Source organism: Halichoerus grypus, chromosome 1 (genome assembly GCF_964656455.1).
Source record: "Halichoerus grypus chromosome 1, mHalGry1.hap1.1, whole genome shotgun sequence".
In the NCBI taxonomy this organism is placed as follows: domain Eukaryota; kingdom Metazoa; phylum Chordata; class Mammalia; order Carnivora; family Phocidae; genus Halichoerus; species Halichoerus grypus.
In genome coordinates, this window is record NC_135712.1 from 148994944 (window position 1) to 149021312 (window position 26369).

At 49.4% G+C, this 26369-nt stretch overlaps 1 protein-coding gene across 3 annotated transcripts in view; it reads right to left on the reverse strand.

Moving 5' to 3' along the window:
- ITGA9 (integrin subunit alpha 9) overlaps window positions 1-26369 on the reverse strand; it is a 331177-nt gene that overhangs the window by 237239 nt on the left and 67569 nt on the right. For all 3 annotated transcript variants that reach the window (XM_036094209.2, XM_036094208.2, XM_036094211.2), the window contains 3 exons: window positions 24978-25023; window positions 18128-18282; window positions 8628-8788 (listed from right to left, as the gene is read on the reverse strand). In XM_036094209.2, coding sequence (XP_035950102.1) covers window positions 8628-8788; window positions 18128-18282; window positions 24978-25023 — 362 coding nt within the window. The remainder of the gene's footprint in view (window positions 1-8627; window positions 8789-18127; window positions 18283-24977; window positions 25024-26369) is intronic.

Here is a 26369-nt window from a genome sequence, read left to right on the forward strand (position 1 = left end):
GGCATCAGGGAAATCCAAATCAAAACCTCAATGAGATACCACCTCACACCAGTCAGAATGGCTAAAATTAACAAGTCAGGAAACGACAGATGTTGGCGGGGATGTGGAGAAAGGGGAACCCTCCTACACTGTTGGTGGGAATGCAAGCTGGTGCAACCACTCTGGAAAACAGTATAGAGGTTCCTCAAGAAGTTGAAAACAGAGCTACCATATGATCCAGCAATTGCACTACTGGGTATTTACCCCAAAGATACAAATGTAGGGATCCGAAGGGGTACGTGCACCCCAATGTTTATAACAGCAATGTCCACAATAGCCAAATTGTGGAAAGAGCCAAGATGTCCATCAAGAGATGAATGGATAAAGAAGAAGTGATATATATATATACAATGGAATATTATGCAGCCATCAAAAGGAATGAGATCTTGCCATTTGCAACAACGTGGATGGAACTGGAGGGTGTTATGCTGAGCGAAATAAGTCAATCAGAGAAAGACATGTATCATATGACCTCACTGATATGAGGAATTCTTAATCTCAGGAAACAAACTGAGGGTTGCTGGAGTGGGGGGTGGGGTGGGAGGGATGGGGTGGCTGGGTGATAGACACTGGGGAGGGTATGTGCTATGGTGAGTGCTGTGAATTGTGCAAGACTGTTGAATCACAGATCTGTACCTCTGAAACAAATAATGCAATATATGTTAAGAAAAAAAAAAAGAAGATAGCAGGAGGAGAAGAATGAAGGGGGGGAAATCGGAGGGGGAGACGAACCATGAGAGATAATGGACTCTGAAAAACAAACTGAGGGTTCTAGAGGGGAGGGGGGTGGGAGGATGTGTTAGCCTGGTGATGGGTATTAGAGGGCACGTTCTGCATGGAGCACTGGGTGTTATACACAAACAATGAATCATGGAACACTACATCAAAAACTAATGATGTAATGTATGGTGATTAACATAACAATAATAAAAAAAAAGAGAGTCTGCTTTTATCTCAGGTCATGATCCCCGGGTCTTGGGACTGAGCCTCATGGCTGGCTCCTTGCTCAGCGGGCAGTCTGCTTCTCCCTCTGCCCCTCCCCCCCACTCATTCGTGCTCTCTAAAATAAATAATCTTTAAAAAAAAAAAGGTGAGGTGGGCAAAGCCAGTGTATTAGAATTATTGTACCTTCAGTAATCATAAGGTCTCCTGCAGCACTGTCCAAATGCCGAAGACTTCATTCCACCCAGCAAAGAAATCAATGGCCACATGGTACTCACAGAGGATATCAACATCCATGTGGAACATCCACCACACCCCCTGAATTTGTCATACCTCCCCAGTTTGCTCTCCAGCTATGCACAGCATGGTTTCCTGGAGGAGGTGGTCAAAGTAACCACACTCTGGGGGCTTCAAGCATGGTCTGCAGAGCCTAGGCTCCAGCTCCTTAGTGACATCTGTGTGACCAGAGTGCATCAACTGAGCAGCTTTACAACTGAGCTGAACAATGATGGCAGCTCCCCACACATCAGTTCGACCCATCTCAGCCTCCCCACTTCCCATGCCCTACTTTTTAGCATGCCCTTAGCAAACACTCAGGCTACCTGTGCCACCTCTGGCCAAAGAGGACCTGCCAAAGGGACAAAGATAACTGCAGGAATGAAGAAGGATACCCCCAGTTTTTCTTGGGCACCCCATGGTGGGAAGGCTCATCATCCTCCCTAACACACCTGTCCAAGGCCACCTCAGGGACCACTTGGGCCCCTCCATCTGTCATCTTCAGGGTCCCTAACAAACCCTCAACCAGGACACTATAGACCTGAAGCAGGGAAGAAGAAATGACTGTAGGTGGAGGGGATTTCATTCACGTTTCATCCCCCTTCCCAAGGCAGGTTGAGGGTTTTCTGAAAAGGGACCCTGAACCACATCTAGAGAAGCAAAGTGAGATTGCTGATCTATAAACTCCAGATGAAGTCAGCTTGGAGCTGGCATTGAGAAGAACCCTGGGACAGGTTAAATAAATGAAGGGATAGTCTTTCAACAGGACACCATGCAGACATGAAAGAGAACAGGGAAACTTCATGCACCAATATGGAACAACCCTCAAGATCCATTTTTTAAAAAATAAGTTTGATGGGAATATGATTTACAAACAGTAACATTTACCAATTTTAACTATGCACTTTGACGAGCTTTAATAAATGTATTCAATCATATAGCCATCACCACAATCGTGATCCGGAATATCTTCATCACCCTGAAAAGGTCCCTCTTGCCTCTATGCACTTAATCATCCCCATCTCCTCCCCATTCTTGGCCCCCAAAAGCCACTGATCTGCTTTCTGTCTCTGTAGCTGGCCTTTTCCACAATGTCATATAAATGGAACCACTATACTGCTAGTAGCTTTTTACGTCTGATCTCTTTCACTTAGCATCATGCTTTTGAGATTCGTCATGTTATTGCATACATGTGTGTATACATTATCACACGTTATACACCCGTGCATACACATGTGATTGTGTACATTGGTAGTTCACTGTCATTCCTGAGCGGTACTCCATTGTACAGATTTACCAAAATCTGTTTATCCATCTTATTGGACATTCGAGAAGAAAAAAGTAAGCTGCGCCACTGTGTCCCGTGGCACTCTGCCATCCATGTAAAAAGGGGATAGATGCACACAACTTTGTGTGTCTATTGACCAGCACTTGAAAAACACACAAGAAACTGGAATCATGGTAGCCTCTGAAAGAGAAATAGAGTGGCTGAGAGATGTCCTTTCTCTGTATACCCTTTAGTACAGTTAATAAAAATTTGTTTTAACTATGTACATATATTACCGATTAAAATGGTTTTAAGATTACTTCCTCCATCTAAGATCTGCATCCCTTTTCCCCAAATCTTACAACTTTTTTTTTTTTTAGCTATTTCTTTGACTTATCAAGATAAGGTTTAACAGGGTATTTTCCAGATAAAAAAGGAAATTTTGCTGTTTTCCCTTCCTCATGGAGTTCTTACATACTCCAACTTAATCTCCCTTAACTATGTGCTTCGTAAACTTAGGAAAATAAAAGCCTCCGACATCTGACCACTGCATTCAGTACAGCCAAGCCCTGCAAACTCACAGGCTGTCATGTGAGCGGAGCATCTCGTTGGATGAGAAAACAGAAACAGACTGGACCACCTGGGCAGAGCCCACGGCGTGACCTCTGAGGAGCCCTGGTGGCCCGAGACGCCCTGCCCTTTGCCAGGCCGAGCTGACCATCTGCCCCCGCAAGCGACAAAGGAGCTGCAGTTCCTTAGGTTTGAACTCCCTCGAAGAGCCCTCCAGCAACATAAAAGCACAACCGCATGAACATCTGCAGCTACTCAGGAAAGCCAGTGCGCATTCATATTCCCTTGTCTGGGGTGGGGTGAGGGCTTTTTTTCCCCTTTTTACATTAATCCTTGTTCTTGGCTCTTTTGACAGCATCTGACACATGGCTTTGCTCACTGAAAGTTTTCTGAAGGCCTCTAGAGGGGTGGCTGATCCTCAGAGCTGGGAATGATGTCACCAACGCCATGCTCGGCCGGGCCTGGGCTTCTCCCCGTCCTCCCCGTAGAGACTCAGGCTGTTGCCCTGATCCCCAGCTCCTGAAGAGGCCCTCGCCTGTCCAGCACACACAAGCATCCGGCCTAAGAGGGCCAGCTTCGCAAGGCACCGTGCAAGGCCGGAGCACGGTTGTTACCCCGGTAAATACACGGAGACCCGAAAACAACGGAGCAATGACAGGTCATGCTTATTCGGTCTTCAGCTTGGGCCTTGCGCCCACAACTCTTCCCCACCACCTCACACCACCACCTCCCAGCAGCAGGTTCCCAGGGAGGCGGGCAGGCCCCACCCTGACAAGATACTCCCTGGGACCCCTCACTCCAGCTGACCCAACAAGTCACTTCAACAAGGCTCGGCTGGACGAGTATTGGTTTTGTGCCTATCATCCCCAAAACCGGAATGAGGTGGCATGAAAGAAGCTCCCAGGAGACAGGCGGCTGCTGGCGGCATCCCGTGGGCTCATGACAATGGCCAGCTGTGGACTGACGGGGCCTTAAACAGACAACCTTCAGCAGGCAAGAGGGATGAGGTGTACTCTGTCAAAGCAGAGCACGGCCAGGCCTTCCTGGACAGGGCCCAGGACACGGTTTTCCGTGGCACTATATCAGGACCCACATATTTGGAAAGTATTCCCCGGTGAGCACCCTTCCAGTCCTTCTGATTGCGTCAGGCGGAGAGTTCAGTATGGTTGCCAGGACGTCTTTAACACTTCCCTAGCACTCCATAATTTCCCCTTCTCACACACAGGAAGAGTGGGCGGCTTCTTCACAGACTTTGGCAAATGATGAAATCCAGTTAGGGTTTGATGACATTGTTGTGTCTTCAATGTATTTACTTTTATAGTTACTTTCTGTTTGGTATAGAATAATTGGTTTTCTGCATAGAGGGGGGTACAAAGTTTCTGTTTCAAATTATTTTGAGGCAAAAAGTCAGCTGATTTAAAGAAAAAATATGAAATAAGATACCACAGGAGGTGTGTGTTTAAGATAAAAATTAAAAAAAAAAAAAGCAAAAACCATGTAGGGGGTATGTGGTTTTTCATGGATCTGACAAAAATGGGGACTCTGATCACGGAGGTGCCAGAGACACTGGGGTGAGCCCAAGAAGCAAGGTTCGGAACCACACGAGGCACCTTCCAGAAGAAAAGGAGTCAGTTCACCTGGACAAGAGCCCAGAGCATGTGTGTTATCATGAGGAAGATGACGCTAGAAGTGTGAGCTGAGACCAGCTTGTGGAGAGCCCTGAGGCTGAGTGGACCTGCAAGGGCTTTCACCTGTGACTGGGAAGACCCCTGAGACACCTCCAGCCCACTTCACTAGTAGGAGGGAGCCGATCCCCAAAACTGGGCTTGTCTGGGGGAGGAGGGGAGATAACCTAGGGCATGTGGACTCTGAGGCCAAGAGGCCAGGGAAGCAGCCTGACCTGCCTCAGCTCTGCAGGCCCCAGTGAGCCCTTGAGAATGGACCCGGCACCCCCAGGAGGATGGGGCTTATCATGAAATTCTGTACGTCCTGCAGGCCCCACCAGGGCTGAGAAGGGAACAAAGTGTGGGACAACACAGCTAGTCTGGGAGGCAGGTGTTAGCTCAAACAGTCTTCCACGATAGAGATACTTATCACCATATATGGCAAGAAAACTTCTAGGGAAAAGGAGGAAGAGAGAGACAAAAAAAAAAAGATTGGAATAGGCTTAAAGCAAAAAGAAAAAAAAACCTTAAGATAGCCTAAACAAAACACACCCAGCCCCTCGCGCCTGCCTCACAGTCTGCGAGCCATATGGTGTGCGATAAGCCGGGGCACTTTTATTTACCTTCCGTCAGTGTCTACAAAGCCGAGAGCCAGCCCATCAAGAAGGCCCCACTTGCAGCAGAGGCTATGCCATGCCCTCAGGCCCAGATGACCAGCTCCCAGTCCCCACTCCAGGAGGCCACCTGCTGCCACTCCCACCCCACCCTTGTTGCCTGCCTCGACCCCAACAAGGGCCACGGCCTCCCCAGCAGTTTTCCCACAATGGACACACCGGGGCCAGGCCTGCTGCCTCCTTGGCCAGCTGGGCCATTGGGCCACATGTACCGTCAGCCAGCTCATGAGTGTTCGCCCTAATGGGGCCATTCACCAGCGTCCTCTGCTACAGCCCAGACAACACCTGGTCGATAAACTTTTCTGGTGGCTAAGGATGATCAGCCACCTGAGCGCCACTTAACAGGCATGCTGTCTCTTGAACCACAAAGGCCACAGAAGCCTGTGCCTTCCTGCTGCATTCCACCACCCCCATGTCCTTGTATGAGAAAACAGCCAAGTACTAATCACATCCAAACTTCTCTAGATCTGATGTACTGGACCACTCTCTGGCTCTTCCCCAAGACAACCCAAATCATCACAGAGAGGTGTGTGCTTGCTCTGCGCTCCTGGGCTGCCCTCACCCTCCAGAATCTTGTGACCACCATCTCGATCTCTCTTCTTGACAGCCATGGTTCCTTTGTGGTTTTAGATTTTTTTTTTCTTTTTTTATTCTTTTTGTGTTCTACACACTGACACAGAGGTAAAAGAAAATGACATTTAAATATGAAAGAACTCTACAATTAAACCCACAACTCTACACATTTATCTCACATGTTGGTGAATCGGAAACATCATATCACGGAAGAACCAAGAAAGCTCACGAAGAAATATATCCAAGTATGAAAGTACTGTACTCTTGGTGCCTTTACATTTAAGTACAACTCACCGGCTCCTCGGAGAAACACATCTATGGCCTTGTTCTATAGGTGTCCATTCAGGAATTCTGCTGTTTACTCCAAGGTTGTGCTCACATAGCCATCCAGGCAAGCCCCTCCAGAATTTCATTCTAGCACAACTGGTGTCCAGTGATTTGCTTTAAAAACTCCCTGGGGGAGGTTTCCACAGACTCACCCTCAGGGAGGGGCTCTCGGGGCCCGTGAGCACAGATCTCCTGGCATCCCAGGCACCAAGGAGCGAGCATGGGCATGGGGATCTGTTGGGGGACCAGCTGCCCCACAGGCTCCAGAGTCAGCGCTCCCACTTGGTCCCTTTGGGGGCTGTGTGGCTCACCCAGGGGAAGGGAACCCCTGTCAACCATGTTTTGATCAAATGGAGAAGTGCCAAACTGTGGGGTGAAGGGTATCGGGAAGGTTGAATCTTCCAACAGAATGCCCAGTTAAATCTGAATTTCAGATAAACAACAAATCATTTTTAGTGTAAGTATATCCCATGCACTCTTTGGGCCACACTTCTTTGAGAACAATGATTCGCTGTTTATCTGACTTTTGGATTTAATGAGGAAGGCTTTATGTTTATTTGCTAAACTCTGGCAGCCCTGGCTATCAGGAAGTAGCAGGACCGACAGCCTCGGGCAGCCCTGCTCTTCCCGGTTACCCCCAGAGGCCACCACAAAAACAGCCCCGCCTCTGGCCGGTACCTCATTACTGCTCTTCCCTGAGTGCACTCTGCAAAGGCCTGCAGGCTCTTTGGGGCCCTATCTTGAGGCCAAGACATGGAGGGCAACCCCTCAGCCAAAGCGAAAAGTCAAGGCGCCAAGAGCCCTGAAGGAAAGCATTTGTGGAAGAGACCCAGCATGAGGAAGCCCGAGGGAAGATGCCCCACCTCTGGGAAGTATGGAGACACCAAGCACAGGCACTTAAAGGTCTTGCAATATTCAGATGTGAGCCTGTCCTGGGCAGCCTCACATCCCCAAGGGCACGCATGAGCCAATGTAATCTAAGACCTAGAGACGCGAGTGGCTGGTTGGCTTAACAGAAGCATGAGCCCCTTTATAAATGGCCTTCACCGGGCCATAGGGCAGAGGTCTGGGCAGGCCCCAGCACGAGTCCTGGCAAAGAGACATAGCCCAGGCCCGCTGAAAAGCATCTCAGGGGCATGGACTCATGGGCTCTAGGCCAGACCAAGTGCCATGGATGTGGGGGGCATTTCTCTATATACAATCCAGAAGCAGCTGTTACTCTCCTGCTCTGGCACTAATGACTCAATAACGGAATGAGATTCTAATCCGTGGACTATTTTTACTATTGCCCAGAAAGCCACTGGCTAATATTAGGTTGAACTACATGAAAATACCATTTTCCTAAGTCAAGAATGTTAGAATATTGGCAATTACATATGGCCCAAACAGATAATAATGCTGAGTGCCTGCTGGGGGTCAGACTCCATGCAAGGTCCTTTCGGTACATGTGCCCATTTTAGAGATGCAGAAACTGAGACATACAGAGGTCAAAGTACTCATCCAGCTGGACACACACCAGGTCTGTGTTACTCCAAAAGCCATATTCATTGAATGCACCATGTGGTGGGTTTGTGTGGGTCCTTCTATCTCTTGGGCTCTCTGCCTGTGGGTTGATGCCTGGCTATTCCGGCAGCATTGGACACCACCAGGACTCCCACCCTGTCAGCACCTGTCTATGCAGGGGCCACTTTGGAGCTAATCAAAGCCTGGCCTCCTGAATTAGCAGCAAAGTGTATTTAACAAACAATCTCAAGAGGGAAAAAACATTTGAAAGTTTATTTAGAGTGAGAAGGAAAGGGGGCCAAAAAAAGCACTCCTAAAATAAACAGAAAGTAATCAAAGGATAAAAACCGAATCCTACTAGTTTTAAAACGCCTTAACCATGACACTATGAGCTAACATGTAGTGGACCACTGAGAAAGCCGTCAGGTGCAGTGTGATCCAGCACCACTGCCGACCCAGACACGTGGACTTCTACGGCTCTCCTCTGAGAAGACCACAGAGCTTCAAAAGAAGGAAGAGGATGGGAAGCCTCCCCAAAGAACAAGTCAAGGTCAGGGAGTGTCACTGGTCTCCTGGCCCACCATAACTCCCCTCAGAGGCTGAAACCAGCACAGTAAGAAAAATAAAAGGGCTGTCAGACTCCAACTTGAAAAGAAGAAACGAATGTTCTCCCCCTTGTGAAATAAAATGTTTGAAGTCAGAGCATACATAACACACAATAAAAGTAGCTTCCACTAGTTCTCCATGAATATCCACAGAGATCAAAGCTGGAGAAGAAAAGGGAGGACTGACCTTCACGTGGGCCACGTAGTGATGACACATCTCCTCCATGTGGACCAGCTGCAGCTTCTCTGTGATCTGACCCACGGACTCTCCCAGCAACACAAAGTAGACCCTGGGCAACTGGCCCTTTGCCTTTTTGTCCACATCAGCTGTCAGAACGTAATTGAGGCCTGCCGATAAATAAGGTCAAGACGTCAGCAAGGACTCACGTGTGGGGACAAGGCCACCTGCGCTCCCCCCTCTCAGGCTCACAAGCACACTTGGTAATGCTTCCTGCCTCCCCACTGCAACCGAGGGCTGCAGCCCAAGTCAAAACCCTCTTGGAGAGAAGCACGCAGCCGGCGTCCTCACAGAATCGAGAGACAATCGGGCCGCCCCCTGCCTTCCCGGTGATGCTCTGTGTATCACATATCATGGCTCTCCCTGTCTTAAATCCCCTGAGTTACCAACTGAGTCATCAATGTACACATCAATAATTAGCTGTGCCCAGCACAGTTGGCGTCCTTCACACCAAGGTGAACCTACAGAATATTACTAGAAACTGCAGAAATTATCACGGCTGCACATAATCCCGATTCCTATAAAGCAATGGGATATATGCCCAACACAAAGGAGCAATTAACCCAATAATTCCCAGATGTTGACTTGTGCTCTATGACCATGTGTCATCACGTCCCCCGAGCACCGACCATGTGCCAGGCACTGTTCCAGGCACGGGGATAGAAAAGCCCTGCTCTTCCCCTGTTTACCCTCAGAGGCCACAACAGAACAGCCCCGCAAAGCCCTGCCCTCATGGCGCTCACAGAAACTCAGACCGAGGCTAAAGCTGACTTTATTCCCAGGGAGCTGAGTATACGGATCGCGTATATTACAGCGTCTATCATTTCAACAGAATCATGAGCACTGAGGGGCCTGCGCTCAGGCGTACTGAGCTGCACTCCTGAGGAGAAAAACCCCTCACCTATTCCTGAACACGTAATGTCAGGAATGGCAGAACCTACCGGGACACAATCTGAAACTTAAAAAAGGTCACAATACAGGATGCACATTGGATGAACACAAAAGGTCTTACTTTCATAATTGCAGAGTCAGTCACCCTACAACAATGTGCTTCATTAGGCGAGTAGCGTGTCAGTGTCAATAGACCTATTTCACTGCTTTTCCACCACAGCAGAGATCAGCCCTCGGGGACCCTTTTTATTTTTTAACTGCTTTGTGGATTCAGGGGAATGTGGCATTTTTAAAGTGAGAGAGAGGGAACATTCTGTCCCCCAAATGCCCAGACGAGGCTGCAGAGCCATGGGAAAACAGATGACCCTGTCTCCACGAACCAGCCCCTTGGAAGCTGGGTTCTTGCCCCAGTAAAGAGCAGCCCACACCTGCCCACATTAAGTATGTGAAGCAGGGCAGTGGGGGTGGCTCCGGCTTTTAATAACATCAAAGGAATCAGCCCCCAGGGGAGGTCCGAGCCAGGAGGGAGGAAAGTGACCAGGACAGGCCTTCTGCAGCTGCCACAGGGTGTATTTTGGATGCGTCTAATGGTTTTCCTGGGCCTCTGCCATCTCAGGGATCTTGCCATGCAGAGCTGGCGGATTCCTGGTCAGCAAGGGCCGGTCTGCCCCAACTTGTTTATTTCAGCAAACAGCTGATTGCCAAGGCGAGGCTGGGTCACTGGGGGACCTGAGACCTGGATAATTGAAGGCAATATAGTGAAGAAGAAAAGAATGCCTGTGGGAAAGTAACATGACAGAGAAAACACGGGAGCCCAGACAAGAGCTACACACCAGCTCCTTTGGCAACACCAGGGAACGGGGCAGACACATAGAATGTCAAAGCTTCAGGGCAATCCAGGGGCCATCTGGCTCAAAACCTTCATTTCTCAGATGAGGAACTGAGGCCCCAAAAGGGAGCCAGACTTGCTCCAGGCCAGAGGGCCACCCATCACAGAGCTGAGTCTATAACCCTCCTAACCTCCACTGTAGGGCTATTCCTACCACACTGGTTCTTGGTGCACTTTTGACATTTTTTGAATGCCCAGACAGCAGAACCCAATACATGCAGTGATCCAGAACTGAACTCTGGCCCATTTACTTTCTACTCATGACAATTTCCCTGAGCAACAGCCAAACAGTAAGAAAGGATAAGTATATATGGATTGTATTTCCAAGTTATGTTTAGCAAGTCCAGAGCTAGAGATGGACATTGCTGGAAGATGAGCCAGGCAAAACCAACATGGTAGCTGATGAGTGGACCCCTCCCTGGCCTTCCTCCCAGGTGCAAGAGCTGCCCTCCCTTGGGAAGGGTGGGCATGGGGAAAACAGAGAGTGTGAACCCTCTTGCCAGTGATAAGCTAGCTGAGCTCAGAGAAAGCCAGGGTAGAAATGATCACAGGAAGACAGAGCAGATGGGATCAATGACCCACCCATATCCTCTTGGCTTGTACCATTTCTCTGCTGTCCAGCCCGACTTGTAATCGCCAGGACCTGTACCTCCTGAGAGCCTTCTCTGGTGACTCTGTCCACATGTATGGCAGACCAGAAGTGCCAGAGAACCAAAGTCCCTGCAGCAGACCTCAGTACTGCAGGAGCCCAGCTCCCTCATTCCTTGGGTGGGGTAACTAGGAAGGGTGCTCCCCATGGACTGTCAGGGTTCCCCAGCAGGATTCAACAACAACACACCTTCTGTTTGGCTGCTGTGATGGTTTACTTTATGTATCAACTTGAGTAGGCTGCAGTACCCGATCTGGATGTCACTGCAAAGGTATTTTTATTTTTTTAAAGAGTCGTTGATTTTTTCTAGCAAGACAGAGCATGGCAGGGAGGCGCAGGGAGGAGCAGAAGGAGAGGGACAGAGAGAATCTCAAGCAGACTCCACACTGAACGCAGAGCCCAACATGGGGCTCGATCTCACCATCCTGAGATCATGACCTGAGCTGAAACCAAGAGTTGGATGCTTAACTGACTGTGCCACCCAGGTGCCCCTGCAAAAGTATTTTTAAATGAGATTATGTTTAAATCAGTAGACTTCAAATAAAGCAGATTACCCTCCATAATGTGGGTGGGCCTCATCTAATCACTTGAAGGCTTTATGAGAAACAGACTAAAGTCACCCCCAAAGAAGGAATTCTGCCTTCAGGCTGCCTCCAAACTATAACATCAATATACACACATCCAATTGGTTCTGTTTCTTTGCAGAACCCTGACTGACACAGCTTCCTTCCCTTCCTGTCTCACCTTCCTACTGGTGCTTCCTGGGATTGATCACAGCCTGAATCAACCATGTGCACCAAATCCTTGATTCAGGCTCTGCTTCTGGGAGAATTTGAATTAAGATGGGGCAGGTCAGGAAAAGGGAACAGATTCAGCCTTCAGTGTGTGCCAAGCACTGTGCTGGATACTTTTCAAACACCACTTTAGGCCTGTAACACCCCATCTCACTATAGAATCTCTGACCCAATATATCCCTCAGACAACTGAAGAGAGGACAGAAACAACTCACAGTTACTAGAACCTGAGCTGAGGACCACAACCACTGCTCTGCTCCAGGCAGAGCGTGGGCATGCCAACACGTTCACCTATCAGATTTTTCTAAAATGTTAAAATATACAATCACAGACTGACCGAATTATCCAATTCACCAAGCATAATCATTTTGGAAGCTTTTCATCTTTGTAACTGCCTGCTTAATACTTCTCCTTAATTTAAAATTTACTTTGACATTTTAAATCACACAAAAAGAAGTCGGTTCCATATCACACTCTCTCTTCGAGAAGAAAGCCACCCGAAGACTCATGATGGGAAGCCCAGCCTGAGTGAGGAGGGTCTCATAGTTGTCGGGGCGGCAAGAAGTGCAGACCATTCTGGAGCCCCGAGTTCAACTGGCAGTTTTAAACAGTACCTACCCCAGGAGTGTCTGAAAGGGAGCCCCTAAGAAGTGGAAGAGATGCCAGAGAAGCAGCCAATCAGTTGGCATGCTCTAGCAGCCTGGCCCCATGGGAGGGTGGCTGCCCCTAATGCAAGCCAGGCCAGCCAGCCCCCGTCCCGGGGAGGGTGCTGGTTCTGATTAGCGCCTGATCCCACCGCACAGCCCACATCTTCAGGTTTTCCTTCTGGCAGCTTGTGTCCATGCCATGTCGAATGATGTCATGTTGATGGAAAAGCTGACCAGCCGCAAGTCATGTTGCAGCCTCCTCCTCTCTCTGCCCCCAGCTGGTTCCCAAGGGCCCCCCATACTGGCCTGGGCCAGGAGGGAGCCAGCTGTCTTGCATCAGCTGAGCTCTGGTTGGTCCCAGCAAGTTTTTGACTCATTCTCATTCTCCATCACAACATGATTTCAGCTGTGAAATTCTACTAATAAATCCTCCTTCTAGGGGCGCCTGGGTGGCTCAGTCATTAAGCGTCTGCCTTTGGCTCAGGTCATGATCCCGGGGTCCTGGGATCGAGCCCCGCATTGGGCTCCCTGCTCAGCAGGACGCCTGCTTCTCCCTCTCCTGCTCCCCCCTGCTTGTGTTCCCTCTCTGGCTGTCTCTCTGTCAAATAAATAAAATCTTTAAAAAAAAAATAAATCCTCCTTCCAGACTTACTGAGCTTCCCTTAGAGTCTCCCAAGAGAAGGGGGGAGAAAGGATATTTCCCCCTTTACTAGCTCTCCTAAGCTTGCTCCCCACCCCACAAAGGAACGAGGTGGTAATTATTAGATTACGTTACCCCATGCCTCATATAATATGGATTTGCCTCGTTATCCCATCTCCATGCTTCTCAAGAGACCACAAGGAGCTCGGAGAATGTTCTATGTGTGTGAATGCTCTCTGGAGTGGAAATGTACCCCCCCCACCCCCGAAGCCAGAGGAAGGGTCTGGGGACAAGTCTCCTGGTTTGGACCCTACTTCTGCTACTGGCTTGGATGACCTGGTGCCACCTCTCAGGATCTAGGCTCCACGGCTTGTCCAGAAGTCTCCGAGAGCCATGGAAACAAGGGGTGCCAGATCAGAGCACAAAACACAACCATTTAGGGCTCATCCCTCCCTGGTTTTCATTTAGCATCTGGTGAGAGTCCATAATTGCTGGCTCAATCCCTAGCCTCCAGAGACTGAGGAGCACATTTAGGCTTTAGCCTGGCCAGGAAGTAGGTAGAGGCTCAGCCCCGTGGGGAAGGGGCAGAACGCTTCCAGGCACACATTCACCACCCTTACGGCAGCCAAGAGGCTCTGAGGAGTGGCAAGCTGCCTCCCAGGCCAAGAATGAAGTGATTAATAAGACTTGGGATGGGCGGAACTCTTGTTTTAAGCTGCTTGGTGAAATGGGTTGTAAATCTGTTCTTTGAACCGCTGCAGCTGGATATGTGCCCGCACCCCAGCACGGAACGGAGGGCCTACCACACAAAGGGGCCCCAGACACATCCAGAAGGGTGAGTGGGGGAGCATCGGCTGTTTGCATCTGCCTCCCTCCCTGCAGAATGCAAGCTTCCTGAGGGCCGGGGCTTTGTCTGGCCCGGCCTCTGCTCTGCGCCCAGGGAGCGCACAGTCCGGCACTCTTAAGAACTTAATAGCTATTTGTTGGTTAATGGCCCAGCAGGTACATCTGTAACTCCAAGTGACTGGCTACTTGCTGGGCTGGTTCCTGAAGCTGTTGTCTCTCTGCTCCCAACCCACCCTGCTCTGCGAGGCTGGGTCTGGGGCTCAGCACACCTCACTGCTGCTTTGCCAGTGGTTCCGTGGGAGGCTCAACCCGGATGGACAGCTGGAGGGAAGCTGGTGGAGGGAGAAGGGACTGCATCTTCCTGCCTGCTTCCTATTCCTATCAGCTTAACCTGGCAACAGTCTTCCCAGAAGCTGGTTCCAACAGCAGTTAATACCAGTTTCAGCTTTTTCCCCACTGCACCCCTCGGAGACACTGGCAGCGCTAGTTACTGCCCCCTCCCCACCAAGGTTGAGTTCTCAGGTCCGCAGGGTCCCTTCTCCATGTTTCTAGGTTCTGATCACCCCAAGTGTGACCTTTTTTTTTCCCCTTTGTCCACTTGACCAGCGGTTCTCAAGTCTCAGCCACCCAGAGGCTTGCTGAAGGGCAGGTTGCTGGGCCCCACCCTCAGGGTCTGATGCGGTTAGAATGTGCATTTCTAACATTCCCACGTGCTGTGCTTGCAGCTGGACTGGGGACCATGCTTTGAGACGCCCTGGTGCTGACCCAGAAGTCAGCGACTACCAGGTCCTCTGTGACCTGCTTTCCTGATTCCCAATGTTAAATTCTGTCAAAATAACTGGTTTCTGTTTTCCTAACTGGATCCTGCCATTCCAGGGGCCATGGCAGAGTCAACCCCTACAGAAAATCTCTGGAGTTCCCACAGTCCTGCCAGAGGCCACAGCTGCCCCTCCAGTGGCTTGGCAAATCAGCTGGCCCCGAACACCCCGGAGACCAAGTGGGAGCTAAAGCTAAAGCTGAAAATGAAGAGGAGAATGGAGTCCCATCCCCACCAGGTCCTACCGGAGAAAAGAAACCAAAGAGGCCAGACTGTAAGCATCTATGGCTCCCCCAACCATCCCCGGGGAGGTCCCGTGGCTCAAGATGTCAGCAGATAGAAAATGCTTCCAACAGCTGTTCAGAAGTACCCAGCACACACTGGTGCTTCTTGGTTGCACTGTGCCAGCCACACGCACCAAAGCAGCCACTCGACGGACACAACCCGGCCCCGGACATGCAGACACGGAGAGGGGCCTGGAAGGTCGGCACGAAGCGGACATCCACTTGCCAGGCATTCCGTGGCCAAACCCACCACCACCCAGGCTCCTCTGCAGCAATGGGAGAGAGGGAGGCTCATCACCAGAGCCCCGGCCTTGGGTTCCCAACACAGAGGCCTGGGCAATGACGCTGAGCCTGGAAGACAGTGGAGGGTGGCGGTGCCCCCACCCTCCACTACCCGGAGACCAGGGACCTGATCTTCCCCATCACGCAGAGCCAAGGCACTGCCTTCTATGCCGGACTCCAGGGACATCCCACCGCAGCTGGACCCCCACGAGCTACCTGTCACTCCCATGATTTCTATCACATTTCCATAACAACTGCCCATTTTCCCCTCCTCAAGGCTCTCTATATTCCACTGTCAGCTCATGTTTTACCAGATTTCTGCAGAGATGGAGATCTAGCACCTTTCCCTGAATGCCAGGGGAGGACAAAGAAAAATGGGATGGGTAATTTTCTGCATTGCCCCACTGATACCAAAATTCCCCAGTTATCATGATCTGTAAGCCTCGATCTTAAATAAATGTGGAGAAATACCACTTAGATTATAAAGGGATGTTTGATTTCAGTGGGAGAGTGCGCTGCCGCTCAGAGTCCACCCCCTGCATGTGGGCGGCCTCCCACCTGCTCCACACTGCCCACTAGGGGCAGTACGGTGTGCTACCCAACCGCCCGTTCCTCCTGATCCTCCCCGACTCTTCAGGGGTCATGGTTAAACCTAGCCTTCGTTATAATTCTGCCTAGAGGTCAATGAAAGGGGCCCCAGTGACTGGGGCCCAGAAGGCCCACTGGTGTGGAGCAGCATGAGAAGACACCCACATCTCCTTCTGACTCAGCCCACAAAGCAGAGTTCACTCTACCACCTGTCTTACGCTCTGAAATCCCCCTTGCTCAAAATTGGCATCTTGGGTTTCTTCTCGTCTGTTCCTACTCTGCCAAATTACCTTCATTACCACCACAGTGATGTCATTAAAGAGCCTGGAAACTGTGTACACTGCTTCAGGATCAAAATAATAGAAACTCTGTAATTCCCATTCGAGACTCCATGAGGATATGCTTGGCACACCCAGGCACACAATAAACATTTGTCAAATGAACACACACATGAACTATTAACCACTTGCTTATTTTAGAGTTATAGAATAGTTCTGCTTATTTTTATGCACACCAACGTAAACCTTCAACTCAACAATTCTTTTATAATGTTTTTTAATGGAGTCCAACTACATCATGAGTTGGTATTTGATAGAAGACACACCATCTAATTAGGCAAAGGACATAGGAGTTCTAGGACCAATAGAAAAAAATTTTTCCCTAGAGACTGATATCTTAAAATAATTAGGGAGGAGATGAGAAATAGTTTTTGGAAAGCAAAACTAAGTATCATCAAACCAGGATTCAACTCCTGGCTTCACCAACAGCCATGTGATCCTGAGCAAGTAGTTTTCTCACTGAGCATGGTCTTTTTCTCACTGGGCTCTACATAAAACGTTAGTCCTTTCTCACCAACCAAGCCCTGAGTTCCTGGTATATTTACATTCAGTTTTGAAATTTCTAAGTTTTTTTTAAAAGAAATCTCTAGGAACAAGTTCAAGATTTGATTGTTGAACTTATTCAATCCACCTGAAGATCAAGATGAAGTATCAATGAGACCATTAGCCTAGAAGGATTAGCACACTGTTAAATAATGTACAGCTTTCAAGGTACAGCTGAGAAATGGACCAGCACACACACACACACGTGCACACGCACTCCAGAGAAGCGCTTCTTGAACATAAATGTGCACACGGATCCTGTGGGATCTTGTTAAAATGCAGATTCTGATTCTGAGACCCAGAGCGAGGCCTGAGATTCTGCACTTCTCACAAGCTCCCAGAGGATGCTGGTACTGCTGGGTCCAGGGACCACACTGTGAAATAGGGAAGGGAAACACTTGACTCTAAGAATGTCTAAGAAAGGCAGTAAGTCCAGGTCCTTATTGTTTTGTGGGTTTTTTTTTTTTTTTTAATTTTCCTAGAATTCTATTTTCTATTATTAAATCAGCCTTTCAAGTAAAAACAAAGCACCTATTAATCTGCACGAATGTTCCAGATTCATTTCCTTCAAGTGACCACACACTGAGTTCTACTCCACACTGATCCTATCCTGATCCAGGGATTGGATCTCTGGAGTTGGGCTAGCAAGTTGGCCTTCCCCAACCAGAGAAAACAGCAGGGCCAGCTGTCTCTTTTCAATCATCTGAAGCTGACAAAGCAGCTCCCCCGCTTTTGTAAGTCTAAGCCTTCATAAAACTCAGCGTCCCAATCCTACCTTCCATCCCTGGTCTCAGACTCCACAGTAAAGGGCTTAAGGCCCTGACATCTGGCTGGTGCCGCGGGCTCAGGGGAAGCCTCCAAAGACCCACCACTTCTTTTTTCTAACTGAATGGAATGTTCTGTAAGGGCCAGGCTCCAGGCACTGCCTTTCCACAAGTCCCACTGGCCTGTGACACCTGTAGCCCAGGGAGGTTTCAGTCTGGTCACACATTTGGGGAAAGGATGCTTGGGGTCAAATATTATTTGTTCTAGAGCTGGAGGTTATGTTAAATTGGGAAACTATGGGAAGCAGAAAAAAGCAGGAACCGCGGAGGGAAAGGGTGTCTGGCCTGTGCGTCTGCTGCCTGCAAAACCAGCCAGAACGCACAATGAGAGCAAAGGATCCAGAAGAATCCCTCAGTGGCCACAAGCCCACTCCAGCTAAGATGGCCATCCCGAGCCCTAACTCAGTGGCTCATTACCAAGTTCTCCTGGAACGTGCTTGCCGTGGAAGCTAAAGCAGGCGGTGACGTTGAGGCAGTTCACAGGCTGCAGCCCATCGTGACACTGAGGCGCCGTGATATTGATGGAGGCTGGGAGGAAGATGGAGACATCCACTGTAATGACAGGTCTTGCCCTGCGCGTCAAGAGAGGGAGGTGACTTAGTCATGCTCTCAGAACCAAACAAGAACTAATCCAGCAAGAGAAATCCTAGGCCTTCAGCCTGGCATTTAATTAAAGCATGAGATAACCAACGAGAGAGGGGCCAATGTGCCCTGTAAAGACTTTTTCCTGGTTTTAGAAGTGGCTTATTTCCTAATAAATTAATAGTTAGCTTCCCAATAATAAAGGCAAGTAAGTTGTTAATAAAACACATCTGGTTGAAGCCATAAATGAACCACCAGATGTCGGGTGATTATTTAAAATTTCACCAATTAAGTTCCGATTTTCATTTTATTAGGAAGATAGTAATATATTTAAGAGGAGTTCCTACAGCAGATGCTGGGACTCGAGAAATAGATGTATCATCGGGAATTCCCAAGCATTTACTGTCTCTGTAAGCATGAACTGCAGAATTCCAGTCCCATCCAGTGGGTTAAACCTTCCCCCTTCATTTCCTCCCTGCAATTCATTAAGCATTTTTCTAAAAGAACTTGATTAACAGAGTCCCAGCTGGTAACAGCAAAGTACTTCAGAGCTGAAGGAATCAACCCACCTGGCCTCAGGAGCAAGTGAAACCCTATAAACATCTGCATCCCTTATCACCAATATGGACCACCAGCACTACCTCCCACCCCATGCTTGATAGATGCACTTCATCCCTGTGGCACCTTCCGTGGATCCCCAGGGTCAGCCCACAAAAGCTGATAATGACTCAGGCATTCTGCTCTCATTGCAAACACCTGCTCAGGGACGGTTCACCTAAGCTGTGCCTTAACCTCCCCTCCAGGCCTCACAAAGAGACCCTTTTACCTCTAGGAAGCCCTGGCCTTCACGCCACTGGGGTGATATAACAAGATTAAGGGGCATTAGTGGCTTGAGAACAATGACCTCCTCTGTGTACAATGACCCCGAAGAGCGCCCACGGTGAGAAGACAGATGGGGAAAAAGGAACACAACTCTCAGAGAAGACAGTATTAAGGAAAACCTCAGGGAAAGAGGGAAGGAAGGAGACACGTGGCCGGGGCGGGGGGGGGTTCACTGCTGCCACCACTGCCATGGATGTGGGTCAAGACCAGAAGAGTTGTGACAAGTACAAGGGAACGGTGGGTCTCCCAGAGCAAATCCAGCTGTAAGGCCAACAGACGTCAGACAACAGCAGTGCCTGAAAGAAATCCAAGGTCCTGGCCTTCCAATTTCCTTCTGGGTTCATCCTTAGAAGATGCTATAAATAACACAGAAAACAAATACTCTGCTCCTGGTCTATGTGTTTGTACAGATGCCAACGGACACTCTATAAAGCGCCGGGGTCCTTCCACAGCCAGCTTACATTCCATTCCCTCTCCTGGGAGGTCTCCTCCAAGAACCCTGGCAGTTGGATGCCCCCCTCCACGTCCCCAGCACTATCTTCACACCTCACCTCACTTACTGATTAAGGTCTTTGTCTAGTTCCACACCTGCTCCACCAGCCTTCAGGCCCCTCAAGGGCTTGGACCCTGGCAAATTCATCATGACAGCCTCAGGACAGGTTCAAAAACCCGAGGTGATTTATTAAATGGGTGCCAATTTCACTCCAGGCCCAGGGACTGAAAACCACAGGAGTGCCCAAAGTTTCATAAAACAGACAGAGGCACCAGGGAGAGCTGGTCTCCACCCTGTGAGAGCCTCCACCCTGCCCAGGGCACATCCTGCCAGGTCCCCGCATGGCAGAAAGGCCTCACCCCCTCCCACCATCCCAGGGGCCACCATGTCGGGGAGGCTACCTGGTCCCTGCTCAGAGCAGGGCCCTGCAGAGGAAGGCAGGGTGGGCAGGCTGGCAAACTGACGTCGATGGAGGCTGTCAACACAGAATCCTCTGAGGTGAGGACAAAGACCTTCAGAAGCACATGTCTCACCAACATCAGTCAGATCAGGCCCTTGAACCTGTGTCAATTCCAAGAATTGTTTTTGGACCAGGGAAAGCCCAGAAATCTTTCCTAAACTCTCTCATCGCTTCCTTTGAACTTCACCGGCTGGCACAGCCCCAGGCGCCTATCACCCTCACACAGGCCTCGCCCGCCCCAGCTAATCTGAGAGCGCAAAATCAGCGAGGACAGAGTGGGGCCAGCCCGCAGTCCTGCCTGCAAAGGTGCCAGGCTCAGTGAGAAAAGCAAAGGGGCACCTAAGGACAGCACCAAGACCTGATTTTTAACAAGCTGGTAGCTAGAATACTTCTTTCTGATGACTCCGACAGTTCAAATCCTGTTACAGATGCTCCCTGACTTATCACGGTCCGAAGTAACGATTTTTCAACCTTATGATGGGGTGACGTGCACTTAGTAGAAACCGAACTTTGAATTGTGAATCTGGATCTTTCCCCATGCTGGTGCTAGGTGGGATGATTGTGTGGTGACGCTGGCCCAGGGCCACAGCTCCTGGGCTCCGCCACCAATCACGAGGGTGAACTCCCTTTCTGTACCCACATGGCCTGTTTGTCACTTTAGGTACAGTATTCAATCATTTACATGAGACTGTCAATGCTTGATTACCAAACAGGCTTTGTGCTAGATGACTGTGCCCAACCGTAGGCGGATGCAAGCTGTTCTGAGCACAGTTAAGGTAGGCCAGGCTAAGCGATGGTGTTCAGGAGGTCAGGGGTAGTAAATGCATTTCCACTTAGGATATTTTCAATTCATGATGGGTTTATCACAACATTAACTCCTTCCTAAGTCAAGGTAGATCTGCACTTCGCCTGTATTTACTTCCAGGTAAAAACAGTCAGGATGCCCTCTGATGGGGTATCGCTGCCTCACCCCAGCCTTCTGCGGGGGCAGTGCTGTTTATGGGACAGACACGGGTGGACGGACTGAGAGCCTACACCCCCGGGGAAGATGGAGGCTACTAAACCAGCCCTGGAGCCATTTCCTCCAGGCAGCTAATTAACGTCTATGTACTTAGAGCCACCCGCAGTAAGGTGTTCTCTTCGCGGCAGCCCAAAGGATTTCAAGCCCGTACACATCTGGACTCTCTTCTGGAGGATGTGTCAGAGTGGGCATGGTGTGTTTCACGTGCATGCACATCCTTGGTTTCTTTTTCTGGTCCCACCCAAACTCTGAGGGGACTCAAAGTCTATCTAACTTGCCGGTCAGCTAGGCCATGCCTGGGATGCCCCCCAGCTTAGTCAGCTGACATCTCCAGACCTTCTTGTCCTTAGTCATTCAGCCACGTCCAGCACCTTATCAACAGATGCCACTGTGGATGACCAGCCTTCCTGGCCCCTCAGACATGCTCAGCAGTCCCTCTGCCTAAGGGGCCCCAGCTTGCCTTCCCTGCTCCCAGAAGATACCTGAGGTGGTCACCCTCACCCATGTTCCACGCTGAACCTTGCCCTGGGCCTGCTCCAACCTTGGGGCCTGACTCAAAGATCAGGCCCCTGCCACCCACAGCCTATATAGCGCATCCCACCTCCCTCTCCTCCCTCAACCCCCATTCATCCTCGTCCCCTTCCCACTCTGTCTCTTCAGGCCCCAAGGCAGGAGTGGGGTCAAGGCAAGGTTTGTATGGATGAAGGTGAAGCTAAAGGTGACCACCTCTGGTTCTTGCAGGACAGGAAAGGACCCAGGAGAGCAGGAGAGCTTTCAAAGACTCTCAGGCTAATCTCTGAGCCACTGGCAATCCCATTTGCTCCTCTGTAGCCAAGCTTCTGGAAAAGAGTCAAACTTCATCATGTTTTCTTGCTTCTCCTTCTCTCTCCCACCCACAGCGATCCGACTTCCGCACCTCACTCCTCTCGACCTGCCAGAGCCAAGGGCACCATTGGCTTCACACCGCCACCTCCAACAGGACTATGTGGCCCTCTCTGCTGCGCTTGAGGCGGGCGGGTGCCCGTGACCACAGAACCCTGCTTTATCATCCTCATGGCACTGACCACAATCTACAATTATCTCCTTTTTAAAATTAATAGAACTTCAATGTCACTTGGTTTCCTCATCCATAAAATGGGAATAACGGTAATAATATCTAGGTCATGGAGTTGTTAAGAAAACTAATAATTAAAATATGTTCTATCAGGGCGCCTGGGTGGCTCAGTTAAGCCTCCGACTCTTGATTTTGGCTCAGGTCATGACCTCAGGGTTGATTCTCTTAAGAGTCTCGCTCTCTTCCTCTTCCTCCGCCCCTCCCCCCTCTAAAAAAACTATGTTTTAGCAACAAGAGAAGAACAAACTACAGGGTATTCAGTAAATGGACTACTGCTCAGTAAGGGGAAAAAGAACTGAACACCACACAACAGCACGGGTGAATCTCAGACACACTGCACCGAGTGAAAGAAGCCAGAACCAAGAGAGTGTGTACTACATACTTCCATCTACGTGAAAAACCAGACCAGGCAGAACTGATCTACAGCAATGAAAATCAGACCAACGGTTGTCCATCAGGAGGGGACATAACTGGGAAGAGACAGGAGGAAACTTTCTGGGGTGATGGAAACTGTTATTTATCTTAATGGCGGTGGCACTTACACACGCGTGTACGCTGCTTAAAGCTCATCAAGCAGCATACTTAAATCAGCAGGCTCTACTGTATGCAAACTATACCCCAATACGAAGAGAAAAAACAAAAACCACCAGAAAGAGTTGCACGTGTGGGAGCCTAAGCAGTGTCTGGCATGTGGTAAGCACTTAGCAAACACTGGTTGTATTAGTTACTTGTATAGTTGTTCCGCGAGGCGCACCTGGGATCCGACACATAGTTGACCACCACAGGTCAACCATATTAGCTGAACAAACGAGGGAATGGATCTCTGATCTCCTCATCCCTCCACACTCCTCCCTCGGCTATCAGGGCCTTCTGCTGACCACCTCGTCCAGGCATGCCCAGCAGCCCCGCTCCTAAAGCCTCTGCTCTTGATAAGCAGTCCGTGGCATTCTTCCCAAAGGACCCTGCCTTTGTCCCTGGATGATCTCCCCTCACCAGCTTCAGCCTCCACCCCAGGCTGGGGTCTGGGGCTCCCATCTGCCGTGGAACTGCCCCACTTTATGTCTCCATCCACGTGTGGGCAAAACTCCCAGAGGAGGCCATACGTCACCAAGAAGGAGAGAAAAAAAAAGTCCCTTGGGGCTGAGGTTCACAGCTGGAAGCTTATAAAATACAAGAATGATGAAAAAGCAGAATCTACAAAATATACCTTAAGCCAGATGCTCCCGGTTTTAAGAGCGCCTGTTTTCAACTGTGAGAGCCGGGGAACGTGTTTTATTCTAGAGGAATCGTGACAAGCCGGAGCAAGCTGCTTGGGACAGCGAAGAGGGGAGAAGGACACCACAAAGGCGGTGGGTAAGCTCAGCTTCTAAAGTGTCACCTCAGTCATTGGAGGCCACGTAAGCTGTTTTACCTGAGAGGAAATGGCCAACCCACAGGACGGGGGGGGGGGGGGGGAGATGAAGAAAGCAGAGATCCAATCACAAAGCAATAGCGAGGTCACCGCCTGGGGGACACACATGCCACCATCAAATACTAAAGGGCTGCTACATGCAAGATATAGGCTAAAGAAGCAGAATTTTAGGGAGGCAAATTTAGCATAAGTTATCTAAGAATTGCTAACATTTATTGACCACCTACCTGTTCTACGCATTTTGCATGTAGTCCTAACTCACAGAGTTCTACAGACCCAGTGAGGAAGTACTACTGTTCTGTTGAACAGGTGAGAATCCTAAAAGACAGGTTACCTGACTCACCCAGGGAAACGCACCTCCCAACAGCAGAGTGGGGGTTCGAACCCAGGCCGCCTGGCCCCAGAGTTCACCCTCTTAACCCAAGGCAATTCTGCCTCCTTAACAATTTAACATCCTGAGTTAGCTGGGGGTTAACTGGTTCCCTCCAAAGTTACTAAGCTCTCACCCCTAGGGGCACCTCACTCAGGAGGAGGCCGGGTGCTTTGCAGCCAGAGACTCGGAGGAAGGCGCTGCTGAATGAGAAGAATCTGGGGTGTGCAACTACATGGCCTCTGGGACCCCTTCCAGCTCTAATATCCCACTGGCCTATTTTAGAAAGTTCTGCCATCAGGTTATTAACAAAACCTAAGAGCTGGCTCCCACTCCAAAGGGTAATTCCACCTCCTCTGACTCATACAGACAGAAATACTTGGAGATGGTTCATGGTGGGATGGCAGGCCACAGCATTTGTAGGAGAAATTCAGGCTGCACGGGCTGCAAGGGCTCCCATCCCTCACCTCTGCCTCCACAGGCCAGGAAGTACTGTCCACAGGGCAGGAGGCTCCCGGCCCCTGGGGATCTGGGGACTGACAAGGTGGGGATGAAGAGCTGGGACAAGGCAGTGCTTTGGAGCCCCTGAGTGTCCCGGCACCCGCAGGAAATGATAACATAGTATACACACATTTATGAAGCAGCTGATCATGGCCAAAGGCAAAACCCCTAGGGCTGAAGCCACCCCAAGCCCCAGGGATGCTACGGTCTCAGAGCTGCAAGCCACTGGAGGCCCACCAGCTAGAAACTCTGCAACAGGGGGTAAAGAGGACAAGAAAAGAAAAGCCACATTTCCACTTCCCGAGCACCTCCAGGAATAGGACAGAGGGAATTGCTGACTAAGGGGGAATAACTCCCCCAACCACCCCCATCACCAAATTCCAGCCCCCACCGTGAAGAACGGAGTCCGGGAAGCAAGAGGAAAGCATCTCACCTTAGAAGAACCACGCTGTCAGACATGAAGGCTCCAATAGTTACATCTGAAAATCATAAGTTTGTAGCATTCAGAGACGTGCTGAAGCCCCTCCCAGCCCACCCACCCCCTGGCAAGGTCCACAGCCACGGGGGCCCAGCGCTGAGGTCGGGGGCCCCTGACAGCCTTCCTCTGGGCCATTCGATGATCTTGTAAGAGTGAGAGCCACATTGAACCACGTGGCAGCCAATCACCGGGTGTGGCTTGGTGAGACCTTGAAATGTGGCTGGTACAAAAACCATGAACTAGCTCAAAAAATTTTATATTATTAAAATTGATTTCACCTATTTCTTTTTATCTTTTTCACGTGGTTCCTAGAATACATTAAATTATATATGTGGCTCACACTATGTATCTTTTGAACACCAGTGAATTAGAGAGACAGATACTTAGAACTAAATGAGCTGGAAAAAGCTCTAGGTTCTGTAGAACATGTGAATCATCTCTGCTCTACCCCTCATTCCGTGTGACCTCAGAATCTCTCAGAGAGTCCTTGTCTGTACTGTGGACATAATTATCCCCAGTGTCTTCTTCAAAAGCTGATAACATTTCATAATATTTAAATCAGAAGACATCTATTAAATATTTACTAAACATTATATTAGTTGTTAAATATTGTATTTTTAAAATATTTAAATACACATGACATATGTTAAATCACATATTTAAATCAGATAATTCATGAAATACTTAGTATACTACAAACCAAGACACAAGTGTTAGCTGGTAATGTTTATTTTTTTTTTTTTAGGATTTTATTTATTTGTCAGAAAGAGAGCACAAGCAGGGGGAGTGGCAGGCAGAGGGAGAAGCAGACTCCCCGCTGAGCGGGGAGCCCGATGCGGGACTCAATCCCAGGACCCTGGGATCATGACCTGAGCTGAAGGCAGACGCTTAACTGACTGAGCCACCCAGGCATCCCAGTAATGTTTATTCTTAAATAAAACTTTATGAAGTATATACTCATCCAATAGCTCTCTGCCTTTCTTCCCCTTGAGTATAAACTCCTTAGTCCTAGGTGTTTAGTCCCTAGTCCTTCCTCAAGACAGCAAGATGACCATTACCACTTTACAGAACCAAGCATCTGAATCCGAGAGCCTGAATCCACATGTCTATACAGTGCCCTCATTAAGGAAAAAGAAACAGTAAATCCATGAATTATAGTGCTGTTAAATTTCTGCACTTGGGTGTGCTCATTAATTTTGCTATTTTTTAAGTCTTTTTGAGTTGACTGGATGTTTGAAAATAAATGAACCTGAGGAATTTGTCATTTCTTTTATGAAAAATGTAAGAAGTTCAGGGGCGCCTGGGTGGCTCAGTCAGTTAACCATCTGCCTTTGGCTCAGGTCATGA